Genomic DNA, 17,187 nt, shown 5'->3' on the forward strand with positions numbered 1-17,187 from the left:
TAACTGATAGTCGATTTTGTAATTGGTTTATGATAGAGGTGAAAATTCACTCTTCATTGTATGTACATGTTTCTAAGAATCTCACGATTGAGATAAGCATTTGTAAAATGGGGAAATTTCTTAAGAGGGGAGAATTGTGGTGTATGGCGCCCTTAGATCTCAAAACGATAAGCTACGGCCATTGTAGCACTCAGAATATAGATAAGCATTCAGAGTATGTATGTAGTGTCTAGTAAGTAAGTTCTATTGTATGAAAACCTACAAATAAAGTGATCGAGCTGGGCTCGATCTCTTTTGCCTTTTACTGGAAACTCAACAACATCGTTTTATTCTCAGCTCACACAGAAAGGTTTCTTCACGCATAACTCCATTTGCATTATTAATAATAGTTAATAATATACAAAAGAACCGTTGTTGTAAGCTTTACCTGCATGTTTCGCATGGTGCACCCACTACTAATCCTTTTAGCTCGTTTAAATTTTGTTTTGTTTTGTGTTTATTGGAGTATGCTATTGATTTTCAATTACAATTAACAAAAAACCATTACGATTTCCCTTGTTGGGTCAATTCAAACAGCTGACGGCGCTCAAGTGTCGCGGAACGAACCTAAACATGATGCGAATGATCAAGAGCACCTCGATCCAGTCGATCGATTCCACCAACGAGATCGATTTCAGCGAAATGCAACTGTCGCGGAAGGACATTATCACAAGTAACAGCACGTTGAACCACCATCCGCAGCAGCAGACGCAGCGTCATCAGCAATCGTCACCGATTGCCACTTCTACGTCGACGTCGTCTTCGTGAAATTTAGCGTTTAAGTCAGTAGCGATAATAGGTTGTAGTTGCACTAGTAGCAAATCATCGTCAAAATCAGTTTAGCCGTGATGTTCTAAAGTAGCCACTTTGCAGTCATCTACATAACCTAAGAATACATAGTTCGAACTAGTCGAACCTTCATCGAAACAGAAATCATCATTCTCACACGAATCGAAGAGCATCAAAAAGAGGGAAGCAAGCGAAAAGTAATAGAACCAGTACTGTTTTCTAATAAAAATAGAAAAAAAGTTTCGAAACTAGGTGGAACAAGACAGAAAAATGAATCCGATACGGTAGAGTTGTAAGAAATATACTATGTCCGGGTTGTACTACGAGAGTAACACAAGTGCGACTGATTAACCCTACAAACAAACCTACGAGACGCTGTTCTTATGAGTTGTGAATTGTGTAATATGTGTTTAGTTTATACTTTGTTCGTTAAGTATTTTTATAAATATCCTTTTTTATTTATGTTGCCCAAAAAAAGCTGAGATAATGCAAAGTTTAACTAAAACCCAGCATATTATTTACCTATACAAGTAATAGACCTTACTGTTCCTGACAGAACAGGATCAGGTGAAGCTGAAAGCGCGCAATAGTTCGGCAATAGTGTATGCAATCTTCAATCATAGACGACTATTCTTATTATTATTATTATTCTAATTATTATTAATTATTTTGTGTTGTCGTTTTGGTTTGAATTATTGTATGTATGTTTGTTTATTCGTCTATTTCAGTTTATTTTACGCAACAAAAGTCGCAATCCAGAGTTGACGAGAGTTTAACTGTCGTATATTATTTGTTAACAAAGTACATCAAAACAACTATGAAAAATTCTGTGGTAATTCATGTTGTCTTCATATACAGTGGATGCTAGATAACTGTCGCATATTTACGTTTCACTTATCGAACTAAGACGGTGACCCTTTTTACCGATAGCGATCTGAATGCTGCAAAGTTTTTGCACATAGTTACCGGCTTCGCAGTTGAAAAGCATTGCAACATGTGTCGCATTTATCATTCGTCTTCTGTACAAGGTGTTAACAATATGACCCTCTCCTGCATCTATAGTCCAAGAATCGTTTTTATGAATGAAATTTTGACAGGAGGTTGCTTCGTAACATGTGAATATCAACATCGTTATCAATACTGTTTTCGTTTCGTAAAATGGCTCATTTACAAAAGAAACAAATATCAGCTCGTCTGTTTCACCACAGAATACCAATGAATTGGTCTACAACGACTGATCAACATCACACCTGAGCCCAAGTTTTCGTGTCAACGTTTGCATAATGGTATCTATGATTCATACCATCAGTAGGTCGGCTCCAGAAGCACGTTCTCCTCCATTTGGGAAATTTATGCCATTCATACCATTCGAAAAGAACGCGATCGCGGATCAAAATAAAAAAAAAACTTAAATAAACAAAACAAACAGCATTGCAGTTTTGACGTAGGACTACGTCTCTCTTTTCTATACCGGGTGTCATTCTAAATTTTCAGAAATCGGCCGCGTTACGTTTGAAGTGGAGATTTTGAGCGTTAATAACTCAGCCATTTCTCGTTGAATTTTCAAAATTTTGGCTCCAATCGATTCCAAATCTTTACACCAATTATGTCCAATATTAACATTTGCTGATTTTCAATAGCAAACTATTGAAAAATTGGGAAAATTAAACCCATGTTTATTCCAGCCAATCACGATCGAGCACATTTTGGAAGCTCCCGTCGAATATAAAAGCTACTGCTTCTTCGCATCTTCCCTCATTTGTCTTTGTCGTCTCGACGTGAACGCATCGAACGAGAGCTGCCCACTTTCTTCGTTTGCGTTTTCGCTCATTCTTCTTTGACGGCCGTGTCGGCTCGGTGGCGGTGGTTTTCGGCAAGGGTGCTGTTGCACATTCACCTTCTAACCGTCTAACGCGGCAGACCAAGGAAGTGTTTGAACATCGGATTGATCGACGGTGGTGGCAGAGGCAGCAGCAAAATCCGGAATCGCACCCACGGCAGCAAGCGGCGGGCCAATTTTCGACGGCTTCCAGCAAACAGCACGGAGAAATCCAACACGCATTGCGTGGCATGATGAATTGATTTCAACTTCTTCGAAAATGCTTCCTAGAGAGTTAATTCCTGCATCGACCGAGAAAGTGTAGTGAAACCAAATAGTGCAAGATTGAATTCTTGGTGGTGGTTCAGCAACAGTGAGGGCGATCACTAATCTCATCCACGGCAGCAAGCGGCGGGCCAATTTTCGACTGCGTTCAGCATTCAGCACGGGGAAATCTAACACGCATTGCGTGGCATGATTAATTCATGCCAATTTTCTGTCTGAAATCGTTCAATATTCAAACGGTTCTTTTCAGGACCATAGAAAATTATTCCTCAAGAGTTGTGAATCAGATAATTATTTCATTCCATCGCTCGGTAAAAGTGTGGTGCAACCGAAAAGTGAAAAATTGTATGCTTGGTGGCCCCGCAACAATAATGATGCCGGCCACTAATTACTCCACCAGGAATTTAGCAACGCTTTATCCTATCCAGAGCATTTTTCGTGAAACATTGTTTAATTTAACCATTTTTCGAATTAAAATTATCTAAATCTTCCAATATTTTGATTACTTTATTCGTTAAATGAAAATTTTCTCATTTCTCGATTGATTAACCGTTTCAAGCGTCTGGTGCATGCGGGGCGGGACATGCAAACGAAATAAACTGGAAAGCCAGCCGAATGGGAGGAGCTTCATCTGCCAATCTAGGGACATAAAAGCTGTTCCTCTGATTTCTTTCGTCATTTTCGTTGGATCAGTCAGGCAGGGTGGATGTCACCTCCACAGCTTGAACAGTAACACATCAACCCAGCCGCAAAACTCTCGGCTATCGTGCGGATAGCACCAGGAATCTCATCCATGGCAGAAAGCGGCGTACCAGATTTCGGTGGCATCCTGTATTTAGCAAGGAGAACACCAACACGAATTGCGTGACATGATGTTTTCATGCCATTTCGTTCCTAAAATCGTCAATTAATCAAACGGTCCTTTTCAGGACCACCGAAAATAATTCCTCAAAAGTTGGAAATCAGATAATTTCATTCCATCAATCGAGAAAAGTATGCCCGCATAACCACTAACTGTAAATGCAGCGTTTCTCATACTGTTGATGACTATTAGCAATTGTCATTTAACCATTTCTCAAACTGTCCGAGATAACAGTAAGATAACCATACCACGTACAGATTTGCCCGTTTGACAAATGGTAAGCCGCCAAATTACAGTATGTGGAATAGGCGGTTAAGATAGGTTACCATAAAAATTCGCTCATTTTCCTAAACAAATTTTTCGCAATACAGTAAAGAATATGGTCGATATACTATCCAGTTTTTCAGACGATTCATTGCATAGCAAATGGTTGGGGAACAGTTTAACCATGAACTTGAAAGAAAAACGAATACAGTATGTATTACTGTTGATTTATAGTTCTTCATAGTAGAATACAGTGACGATTCGCTCGTTGAGAGCTCGTTAAATGGGCTGTCTCGATGGTTGAATGTTCACTGGTTGGGGCAAAACCCAACTAAAAAGCACTGTCAATGTCAAAATAGATGTCAAAACGAGTTTGACGTCTGACCGCCGTCGCATCACAGCTCCTGTATACAGAACGTTTGCGCAAGTATGTGAGTGTTTCTTGACGTTTTTCTCGACACTTGCGTGTGTCTAGAGCATTTGGATCAGTTGTCAGTTGCCCCAACGAACGAACACGATTCGCTAATCGGGGCGCAGTCGTGACCCAACCAGCGAATCGGGACTGTAACTGCATTCCGTATTACATATATAAAGTAATGAAGAGAGAAACAAGAAGCGAATTAAATAAGAATTAATAGAACAATTTTATTTAATACTCCGTAATAGACCCCATCACCCGATATATTGTCCGATATGCCAAAAAATGTCGTTTTCTGCTCCAGCTTCAAGCTTGCGTGTCGTTGTCAGCAGGATTCTGGATAAGCCACGGAATTCCCGAAGCTCCAGCCGCTAGAGTATAATTGGGGATTCAATCAAGGGAAGGTCAATCCATATCCATACTTGATTGCCCTGGCGTTGGAAGCGCAACCGCGCACAAGGAAATGCCTACAAAAGAAATATAGTCGATTCTTAGTTCATTGTTCAACTCAAGAAACACCAGAATCTTGCAGGTGGTACAAAATACTCACCGTGGGCGGACGGTGCACCTCATGCCTCGTTGCCGAACCTTCCGGATGATGCGCGATGTTGTTTTGTTTTAGCGGCCACCTGTTGGCCACTGACGAGGACGATCAGTCGGTCACCGGGTGGAAACCGTTTCCGCCTACGAAAAGAAAAGATACACTGTATGTTTTCGTTGGGTAGACAAAATTTCTCTGATAGATAAAATACTTACCACTTTCAAGAACGTTAACTGCTGCTGCTGGGTCGATTTTTTTTCTCTTTGTTTTGGAAATTGACATTACAGCCATACATCGCATACATCAGCCGATTTTCATTGGTTCACAAATACCGATGCATGCAACAGTTTGTCATATTGTTGAACATAAGTAACATATAATGAAACACACGTGGGTAAGTGGGTTGCAAGGAATACGCACGAACAGTTTGGTATAAGGTGAGTTTATATTGCCACCATTATTTGCGAACTCCCATTTCCATATCATTTAACAATACTTGCACAGTATAATATATTGTTACCACTTGGTGTGCATTGTACATACCATGATTAATAGTCGACCGCGTTGAATCTCACATTCAGCGACATAAAAGCAACTATTTGTCATACATTAACAAGAACAGATACAAGACATTTACTGTTTGGAGATTAAGACAAACTGTAAATCTCTATGCGGGTGGTTCAATCGAGAAATGAGAGATTGAATTCCGGCCACTAATCGTTCCACCCAGAATTTAGAAACGCATTGTCCTATCAGAACCATTTTTCGTGAAACATTGGGGAGCGTTGAGAAATTACGTCACGTTAAAAAGGGGGGGGGTGTCAGCAAAGTGTGACGACCCATACAAAAATTTCAGAGATCCCATACAAAAAGTGTGACATAGGGATGAGGAGGGGTTGAAAATGACTAATTTTTGTGTGCCGTAATTTAAGGACGATCCCTTGTTTAATTCTAGCATTTTTCGAATTAAAATGATCTAAATATTTTTATATTTTTTGTTACTTTATTTCTTAAATGAAAATTTCTCTCATTTCTTGGTTAAAAATCGTTTGAAGCGTCCGAAGCATGCGGGGCGGGTCATGCAATCGAAATAAACTGGAAAGCCCGCCGAATGGGAGGAGCTTCATCTGCTAATCTAGGGGCATAAAAGCTGTTCCCTCTGATTTCTTTCGTCATTTTCATTGGATCAGTCAGGGAGGGTGAAGGTGGATATCACGTCCACGGCTGCGCAGCAGCACGTCAACTTCGACGAGTGATAGCACCAGGAATCTCATCCACTGATCACGGCTGCGGTGGGCCTGGCAATGGAAGTTACCTCCGCAGCTGGGTAAGCTGCGCACCAACTCAGCGACGACTCTCGACTATCTATCTGATAGAACCAGGAATCTCATTCATGGCAGCAGGCGGCGGCAGTTTTCGATGGCTTTCCGCATTCAGTGCGGATAATTTTCAATTGTCTTTCTAAAATCAACCGTTATTTGAACGGACCTTCTCAGGGCCAGAGAAAATTATTCCTTAAGAGTTATGAACCGGATAATTTTCGGATATATTCCATCGATCGGCAAAAGTGTAGTGCATTCGAAAAGTGAATGGTTGAATGCTTGGTGGCTCAGCAACAGCAAAATCGATCACTAATCTTTCTACACGAAATTTAACAACGCATTATCTTATTCGGACAAATGTGCCTGGAACATTGCTTCATTCTTATATTTATCGAATTAAAATGATCGTAACTATTCAATACTTCAATTAGTTTATCCGTTCGATTAAAAATTGCCTCAAAGAACGGTTGATTAGTCGTTTGAAGCGTCTGACACAATGTGGGCGGGTCATACAAACGGAATAAACTGGAAAGCCCGCCGAATGGGAGGAGCTTCATCTGCTAATCTAGGGGCATAACAGCTGTTTCCTCTGTTATCTTTCGTCATTTTCCTTGGATCAGTCAAGGAGAAGGGAGATTGTCACCTCCCAGCTAGGCAACTGCACACAAACTCAGTGATGACTCTCGGCTATCGTGGTGGCAGCACCAGGAATCTCATCCTCGACAGCAAACGGCCGCATTCAGTATGGGTAAAATCACATTGCGTGATGAGTTCATGCAGTTGCCTTGCCAAAATCTTCCGTTTTATAAACGGTCTTTTCCAGGATCAGTGAAAATGATGCCTCAAGAGTTATGATTCGGATAATTAAAAGCGACAGACTGAAAGCTTGGTAGTTCAGCAATAGTGAAGTCGGCCACTAATATGTTCTTCCCGGATGAAAACAACGTACACACTTAATTTGGAGTACCGTGTTCGGTAAATTTTTGACGAAAATAGAACAGCTGTATACAGCTATATACTGCATTGTTTACCTTTTGCACCAGGTTTGACAGCTGTTGTACTGAGCCTCAGTAAAATTGATTACCGAAGCTACCGAAATAGTTCTGCTGTTCTATTTTCGTCAAAAAAATGCTGAACAGGCAATTCAGGATTGAGTGTGTATAGTCCATTTTACGAGCCGATTTTATGAATGAATTTTGACAGAAGGTAGCGTCCAATAACCCGTGAAAACCAATATCATCATCAACATTGTTGTCACTTCATAAAATGGCTCATTGTCGGAAGAGTTTCACGTTAAACTTAAGTTGAAAAGATCTATCTAATGCCGTTCAATTATCTAATAATTCAGCTGAATAACAGCTTCTTGAGTTAAAGTTAGCTTAAGAGTGATTTGATTTACTCTTATCACACTTAAATTAAATCGCCGACCTCAGCAAACGGATTGCCGAGAATCCGGTAATAATTTTCACTGAATCTCGGTAAAAGTTTTACCGAGATGTCGTTAAAACTTTGCCGAGATCTCGGTAATCAAACTTTTTACCGAGATCTCGGCAAAGTCCACCAAGACTCGGTAATGGTTTACCGAGAATCAGTAAATATTTTACCGAGATATCAGCTGTTGGATTCTCGGTAAACCGTTTACCGAGATCAATTTCTGAATTTAAGTGTGATACAGCAAAAATGTTTGTTGGGTTATGAATGCATTCAGCGAAAGCGATCACAACAACTTTACTCAACACATCAGTCCACCATTTGTATTGTCATAACAACAAACATTGTATATTATGGAAATATAAAAGTCGGAATCTCGTTCCAGTCTTTGTCCTACGTCAACATTGCGGTTATGTCTCAGACATTACCCACTCCTAGTTTTTCGTTCTGAGTAGTAGTATGGAATTGGGATCACCATGATGATTGGATGGAACAGTTTTCCTTCTTATATATTGGATCTTTGTGGTGACTCTGATCCCTCTGAACGGACTAGATGTGCTGTTTGTTGCTGTACCTACACCAAGAGTGATTGATAGGGTGGATCATATTGTTAACGAATATTAGACATTTTTAAATTGTACTACTTGTTTTTCATTCGATTGTTTCTATTTTCGGCGTCTGCATTTTGATTGTAGTTGGATATCTCGGATTATTATCTTTTGCAAATAAATTACTAGGGTCAAATGATCATGTGCAAGCCGTAGGAAATACCTCTACAATTTCCAGACATTTGTTCAAAAATAGGCGTTTCAGAAGTGTCTACTAGACCGGGTCAACATGGTCATTTTTCCGGAACAAAGTTTTTTCGATGCCTTTCAACGTCCCAAACAGCTGTGCAAAATTTGGGCGCGATCGGTTGCGTCCCCACATTCCGCATTGCGTTCAAAATTTGTATGGAGATTTATATGGGAATACCTACATTTTTGCATTTTCCTATTGTTATGCTTAAATTTGTCTTGAACTATGTAACAAATGATGTTAACGTATAGCTTAGGGGATGCTGATCAACTTTGCCGAAGAGAGTAAGGTGCTAGAGCGACTCTGAAAAAAGTTATTAACTTCCAAAGTTAGATATCTCCGCGCAACTACTAAAAATCATTTTTGCTGCCAACACTGCTGGTGCTTCAAATGATCACTCTATCCTTGCATTCCATTCTGACATTTCATGGAAACCAATCCCCCATTTCATCAACAAACAACAATTTGGATTTGGTTCAAAAATGTTTTCCAGTCGATTTTCTACGTTTACCTTTATTATTTTTTATAATATTCTTATAATTCTAGGTCAGCTTTTGAGGAATAGTTCCGGACCGGAAATGTTTTAGAGGAGTATGGGGAGCAATCAATATTCATCTTTCTGACTCGGTTTAGGAAATTTAGGAAATTATTACCACTCGGATTACTTCTGAGGTTGTTCCAGAATTTCTCAAGGAAGGCAGCAGTTTTCAAGTATTTCGTTTCCCGGCTTGTGATTACATTTTTCTTACTTTGCAAACCAAGAGCAATAAAAAGTGCTTTGATACTTTCGACCACAGAAGTAAATCTAAAACCTGATTTCCCTTATCCTCGAAGTCGGTAATTTGTGAGAGTTTTCATATGCGAAATTTGGCTACGATCGCAGATAGATGTAATATTTCATTTTCGAAAGTATAAAATATGCAAGCACTTTTCTTGCAGGAATTTTATTATTGATTGTTTATTTTATATTATTTTCAATTATGTGTAATTGTATAGAGTCTCCCCGAATATTGAGATAATCCTGCCGCTGCAGCTGTAATACACAATTATTATACCTATGATGTAGTGGTTCCAAGAGTTTTAAACGATTTAACTTTTTGCGATCGTTGCGTGTAAATTAAATGACACGTTAAATGGACACTGACTAGCAATATGGCAAAATAAAAAATACAATTATTTTCCCTCAGCTAATATAGGGAAGAGTAGAGTTCTTTGAAGACCGGCTTGCGATATATCGAGTTTTATGACTTTGCTTGTGCTTCAGCTGTATGAGCTGAATTATTTTATTATCAGGAACTTGAATATTGACAAATTTTTAGTTGTGGAAGTGCCATTACCAACCTCTGATTTCATTTATTGCTTTATTGTTCAAGGAATTCCGGTATTTTCACCTTCATTCTTGTTTACGGACGCATCAATTTTTGAAAGTTTGGTTCGATCGAATCCGTAATCCACTTGATTTTGCTACCGTAAACGGAAATGCGGACAATTTAAGTTCGAAAGGTTGAAAACAAGAATGAGATAATTGCAAGATATTGTAAATAAAAATAGCTGGCTGACTTCTGATGATCATGGGATGGGAAAGGATAAAGGAAAACCATTGATCTACATTTAGAACAAATTTGAAAGGACTTTTTGACAGTTTCAAGGAAAAGAAGCATCAACTCATAAGAACCCTTTTACAAATTTTATAAGGCTGGGACAACCAAACATAAAGCGTTACAAAGGGAAGGCAAAGTATTTTTGCCAAAATTTTTTTGTGTTAAAAAAATTATGAATGAACCCTAATAGTTGAGGAGTCTGTCAAGTCATTATTGTTTTGATTCCTATAAGAAAATTAGAATCAAACTATTAAACTCTGAACTTTTCACTCTGAAATTTTTGTATATTTTCAGTGTCATAACTCTAATAGAATAGATCAATTCATACGCTTTCCATTGTCATCGTTACAATTCCTAGGACGTAATAAGTTCCACCATTTTTTTGAAATTTAAATAGTTGTATTTACATAGTTTTAGACATGGTTTACGATTGTTAAATACAATTAGACATTACGATGCCATAGGCTGTTCGATCCTGTGTTTCTCCACAACTTGCAGCAAATAATGTTGCTGCTCAGGATTTCTAGTCGATTTGGTGTTAAAATCTGTGATCATCTTTACTGCTCGTTCGGCGACATCGTTGACAACCATTAAAGAGGCAACTCGTTTCTTTGCTTTACGAAACGTTTCATTTGAGCTCCACTGGCTGGCTGGGGTTTTGAGAAAATTGGTGGAAATTTCCATAATTTCGAAGAAATCCTTCGTTTCCGCAGTCACGAACGTCGACAGTGTATCGGATAGTTTAATAGTGCTTGCTCTTGTTGGTGTGGGCTGAATTTTATTTCGTTTTCTGGTCAGTTTCATGTGACGTGCCGTGGTTTTGGAGAAAAACGCTTTTTTCATATTTTCTTTTTCTTCTTCACTTACTGCGTCGTCGAAAAAAGCCAGTGCGATATTCCTTGGTGATAAGTACCACAGGTGATTCTCGAAAGCTTTCGCGGCAGTTTTGGCATAGTCGTCAAATTCAAAGGAACTGATCGCCATCCAAAATTCCAAATCGATCCGAGGGGCGGTGACCTGAAATTAATATATTATTTCATGCATATTCAGCACAAAAACTAATATACATACTGGGTTGTTAAGGCTGAACCAATAACGGACGTAGCACTTCGAGATAAAAATACATAGTGTTTCTTAATGGTCCATTAACTCTTCGTCGCAAATTTTAAAATTACCATGGTTCATCCAAATTTTCAGAACGTATATCGCTCTAGCCATCCAACGAGCTCGGCTGATACTGCCTGCTTTTCTGAATTTCACATTTTTAGGCAAATTGCCACCCAAGAACAGCACGACAAGTTCCAGTAGTTCGATGTAATCCCCTCTCGGCTGTTTTTCTATAAGCTGATTTGAGCAAAACTCGATAACACTTTGGCGCCACGATGCTGTAATCTTGTTTAAGCGAGGGACGGAAAGTACGTTTCGGTGTTTCAAAGTTTCACCCGAGTTCAACTTCGCATTGAACTCCTCTTGGAAACGTTTAAATTTGTCCAGCTTGTCAGATTGGGATTTATCGCCTTTCATTTCGAAGCAGTGCTTCAAAACAAGCTCAGCAACATGGTGGCGGCACGCAAGTGGCAACAACTTTTTTCCTAGCATCTCTGGTAAACGGGTGATCACACCATTTCTGCAGCCTGAATTGGTGTTTGTGGTGTCAAAGCTCATCGCTACAATTTTGTCGGCCAAGTCCCAGTCGACGATCGCTTGCCTGATAGCTTCTGCCTCGGTAGCGGCCGTGCCGTTTGGTAAAGCAGGAACAGCTAGAAGCTTCGAGGTGCCTTCTCCGGTAACTACAATAGGTAGCCTATCTTCTCTTTTCCCTGTGATGCTGTTTGGTAGCATTTTTCCGTCCCAATGCACCGTTAGGGGGACATTTGGCTTGAAATCTTGTTTAATCTGGTAGTGAAAGTAGGTGAAAGTACAAATTAAAATATTTTGATAACAGTGATAGCCGTTATAACGTTTGAAGTTCAAATCATTGTTTCTGATTAAAAGTAAGGAGATCAATCCCTAAAATAACGAAGGAAAAAACATCTAAAAGTATCCAAAAGAACAACTTGTTTAGTTTTTCAGAGCCAAAACTCTCAGGCCAAAACTACCTATAGAACTTTATGAAATGTAAAATTAAACCATTGAATTATTACCTCCTCTGCCATTTCTTTAACTCGCCTCTGACGAGTTAGACGTATCGTTCTGTAGTTAATCGCATAGCTGGCCTCATGTTCATTTTTCAAATGTTTATCCCGGATAAGCGCTTTCAGGATGATCGACGCGTTCCTGTTCGAGGTTCCAGTCCTTTCCAAAGCGGCAGCCACGTTCGGTGAGATAAGGTTTTGTTTACGAACTTGTTTTGCTTCCGGTTCATGATTTTCATCAATATCTTGAACATCAGGGTCAGATACCATCGCAGTAATTGGTTGTCTTCTCCGGTTGTTCTTCAGATGAATCAATTGAATGTTGAATTTCAATTTAATATGTTTCATATTATATTTCATTTGTATAACAAGACGCAATAAACAAGAAACAATTAAAAGATGTGGTTTGCATACATTAGATAATATTATGCATAATTTCAATTGAATGCATACCATTTCGTCTTCGCTGAGTAGTCGTACGCAATCTATATCATTTTCAAGTGTCTTCATGAATGCATTTCGTTTTTCTATAGAACTCACGGTATTTCGATTCTTATTGCGCTGCAATTCTTTACAGGTATAAAATTAGAAATACTGTAATTAAATATTAATATTTTACATTACTTTGTCATTCATTCAACGTTTTCTTTATTTCACGGGCGATGTGTGATTTGGCTTTAAATTTATATCCTGGTAGTGTCATGTTCATCAAGCTTTTGGTTACTTTTGAAATGCACTTCATCCTTGGAAGCCTCGTCTCCAGTTGTAAGTGAAAAACTACCTTAAGAACATCCTTCATCGATGGAATCACGTTGGTGGGCAAACTCGGTACCATTTTTCCAACGAACGGTATATCAAAATCCGAACGTAACGGGCAAGATCTTCTTCGCTTCGGCATTTTCAAAACTCACGTCACCACTAGAACGTTCCTTCATGCACGCCAACCTGTCTTGAAGTAACTGTTCCGATAAACGTGCCTACTAGATTTTAAAGAGCAGCTAAGAATTCCCGAAAGTCGAATAATCCGGCAATCTAATTTAGTGAAAATCGGATCCGCCATATACATTGGTGGTCATTCGATTAAAAAAGGCCACACATGTTTTCCAGTTATACTTGTTCTTCGGGTTTCGAGGAATAGTCAGAACTGCACTAATGTAGTCAAAAATTCTCACATTATACTTTGTAATGCCATGGAGTTTCATTCGTCCCAAACCACATTCAGATAACTTCGTGAAATGGTCACCAGTAGTGGCTGGAAGGCTCGTCCGTTACTCCCCTGAAGCAAATCCGGAACCACGATCATTCCCTAGAAGACGGCCTAGACGACCATTGTTCCTAAAATAATTAGAATGAGAATAATAAGAACAAATAAGGGAAACAATACGTAGAAAAACGACTGAGACCATGAGTTGTTGTTTTTAAACAACTTTTCCGAACAATTCAAGTTCAGAAATGTCAAAATGGAATGCAAGGATAAAGTGATCATTTGAAACACCAGCAGTGTTGGCAGCAAAAATGGTTTTCAGTAGTTGCGCGGAGATATCTAACTTTGGAAATTAATAACTTTTTTCAGAGTCGCTCTAGCACCTTACTCTCTTCGGCAAAGTTGATCAGCATCCCCTAGGCTATACTTTAACATCATTTGTTACATAGTTCAAGACAAATTTAAGCATAACATTAGGAAAATGCAAAAATGTAGGTATTCCCATATAAAACTCCATACAAATTTTGAACGCAATGCGGAATGTGGGGACGCAACAGATCGCGCCCAAATTTTGTACAGCTATTTGGGGCGATAAAAGGCATCGAAAAAACTTTGTTCCGGGTGGATGTGATCAAATTTTAATTTTCCCATACAACGTTGACCCACTCTAGTGTCTACAGATATAAGTTATAAATAATTCCTAAACGTTGCATATTAGCGCTTGAAAAGTTCAGAAATTTGTTCATTTTTTAAAAATACTCTATATGCTCTTTTTGATATTTAGATAAATTAGAAAAAATACAATTGCTTAACAATGTTGTATAAAAGTTTGATTTTTTACTGATAATTATTTATTTTTATATTCCGACTAATGCGATGAATTGAGCCACGGCCAAAAAGATAATTATCCGAGATTTCCGACAACTTGCCATCGCAACAACACATTTCCAGCTAACAGCACAAAAGACGGTATTACCAGATACATTCTAGCCGCTGATCTTCAGCATAGCCAAAATCAAGAGTTTTGTGTTTTCATCAAGTTTAAGGTTGCAAATCTAGTGAAACCTGTAGTTTAACAAAGGAAAAGTTAGTTGTTCAAAATTAATTGAAAATTGAATCCAACATTTAGCGCCTGTTCTACAATCTTATATAGTAAAATTTGGACACAGTTAGTCAGTTTACATCTACGCAAAACTCGTAGTAAAGGTTAGTTATTTTCGCAAAAAAAGGAAATAAAATGTACTACTACTATTACAACTACTAGGTAATACAATTGTGTGTGCGTGTTTATAACACGAATTAAAACCAAGCGCTGGGTAAGACATGTGGCAAAGATTATTAGAGTGGGAGAAAACTTGGAACGTTTAGTGATACATATATTTGGAAAAACTTTCTTACAAATTTAGTGGTGTAACTAACACACTAAGAAATAATAAACCTAAGCAGACGCATATATACTCTGATTGGGGAGTTTGATTTGAAGATGTATTTGAGTGATATTTACGAACATATGGAAAACACACACAGGAAAGGTGATGTTCCAGCACGGTGCCAAAACGAACGGTTTGGGTTTTGTCGTTTTGTGTGTAAAGAGTATTATTTAGTATTCCAGAATGCACATCAAGAATCCATGGTTTTGTTTCCGCAATTCATAGAGTAAGTTTGATTGATTTGTTTTGACATTCCTTGAGAAGAGAAGAAACAATCATTACAATAGTTTGCTTGCAAAATTGGTTATCTCACAAAAGATGCATTCTATTTCAGCGCAAAATTTGTTTAAGCTGATACATAATGGTTTTGTCTGTAACATAATCAGACTTGAAAATCTCAAAATACTCATGAAACACGAAGTGATTAGAACAAGTCTTGCACGCCCTTGTTGTATCTGTGTTAAGCATTAAAATATACTTCCTAATTACAATCCATTGGCATAAAGTTGGTTAATGTTGAAAACTGAAACACAGAAAACGACGGCGGAAAACATAATCACAAACGAGAAACAAAATAATCCATATTAGCATTGCAGTAGTTATGTAGATGTACTTAAAATCCAAACATAACCTATAACCACACACATACACAGTCGATGAACACTATGGAAAAAAATGAAACTCACGATTATAAATTACAATTAACACTCACACACAGGGTAACACATACAGTTTTGTATATCAAATATACAATTGAGATATGGAAAATCAGCAGCGAGCAAAATTTTATTCAACACGCCCAATCGAATGTGCGCGTAAGGAACATCAGTAATAAAAAAAATCAAATTAAATAAAAATAAAGACCCAGCAAACCGTAAGCGTAACAACAATGAATAACCCAAAACAGTAAAACGAAACATGCAAACATGGATATCAAAGCGGATTAAAAATAAACACAAATTTGAGACAAATTGTTGTTTGCCTATAATTGATTGCGTGCCGAAATCCCATTTCTTCAGCTATTGTTAGATGATAGTTACCAGTGTTGTTTTTTCATGTTCTACTCTTAACAGGTGCTCTTCGAAAATGATTCTGTTTTTGATAATGGGTTTTGTTTTTCAGTCCCTCATACTCGTTTTTCCTGATCTACATAAGCAACTCTCCAATTTATTAAACAACTTTCCATACCAGTCAGACTAAGGCCTGAGTGTCATACCTATGTTGCAAATAAAAGTCGTCACCATTTTGATACAGTTTACTCTCGGTGGTTAGGGTAAAAACACTAGACTTCGCCCCCTAAAATTCTGATCTAATCTTCGCCACTTCATGATGATGATGATGATTGTGTACCCACCATCAGCGCAAGGATACCTATGGCTGCAGAGTCATACCGCAAGGGAATGATCTACCTGATGGTTTGCTGTAGCAGGGTAAGCTAAATTTACTGGAGACCTCGGAAAACAACACGATGGTTGTTATCTCGTGACAAAGTCTGGCCACCCCACACGCAGAAAAATGGCGCTTGTTTAAAACAATAAAACGCATGGTTGATTTTCAAACTGAGAATTTACTTATTCCAAAGTTATATTTAATTGTTTTCATTTAGAGTTTATCGATAAAAACAACCGAATATCATCATTTTATATAATGTCAAAAATTTCATTTGTTTCAATAAAATAAAAACCATAAACATGGTCCGAAAGCACTCACACATCTATAAAATCGAAGACTACTTTATCAAGAAGACATGCAACTCGGTTATTTTTCAATACTAACGGCAAGCGTCACGGACGGCACCGCCGCCTGGTGAGCTAAGGTGGTAGCTTTGTGTAAAAGTGTAAGAGTGTATTGGTGCTAGTATGAAAATTTACACACACTATCATGAATAGTGCCACCTTCATCCGGGGTGGCGCTGCTAGCAGTGACCCCCGATTTTCAGCAGTGCTGCAAGTCTTCTTGATAATGTGGTCTTCGATAAAATGCTTACCCCAACATCGCCACAACGAAGAAGGTGCAGCAAATCCATCACGCCAACTTCCAAGTGCAGCTTTGGTCGTGATGGATAACGCGCAGGTACTCACGACAGCATCCACAAAAAGTTGATCGGTTTCGACTTTGACTTTTTTTAGTCGTTCTCCTCCCCATCCGCTTACCGACGGTCTAAAAATAGATTTCCGAGCTACCGCAGCTGCTGCCGTCACCAACACAATAACATTCCGGGTTTGTTAGTGGCAAAAGTGCAGTCGTTT

At 38.6% G+C, this 17,187-nt stretch overlaps 1 protein-coding gene across 1 annotated transcript in view; it reads left to right on the plus strand.

The window, feature by feature from the left end:
* Positions 1-15,909, plus strand: part of LOC115253688 (ecotropic viral integration site 5 ortholog-like) — a gene marked incomplete at its 5' end in the record, with an annotated part of 43,423 nt that extends 27,514 nt beyond the window's left edge. The window contains 1 exon segment of the mRNA XM_062846406.1: positions 577-15,909. Within this exon segment, the coding sequence (XP_062702390.1) occupies positions 577-807 (231 nt within the window). The 3' untranslated portion in view covers positions 808-15,909.
* Positions 15,910-17,187: the final 1,278 nt, after the last annotated feature.

Source organism: Aedes albopictus, chromosome 1 (genome assembly GCF_035046485.1).
Source record: "Aedes albopictus strain Foshan chromosome 1, AalbF5, whole genome shotgun sequence".
Classification (NCBI taxonomy): domain Eukaryota; kingdom Metazoa; phylum Arthropoda; class Insecta; order Diptera; family Culicidae; genus Aedes; species Aedes albopictus.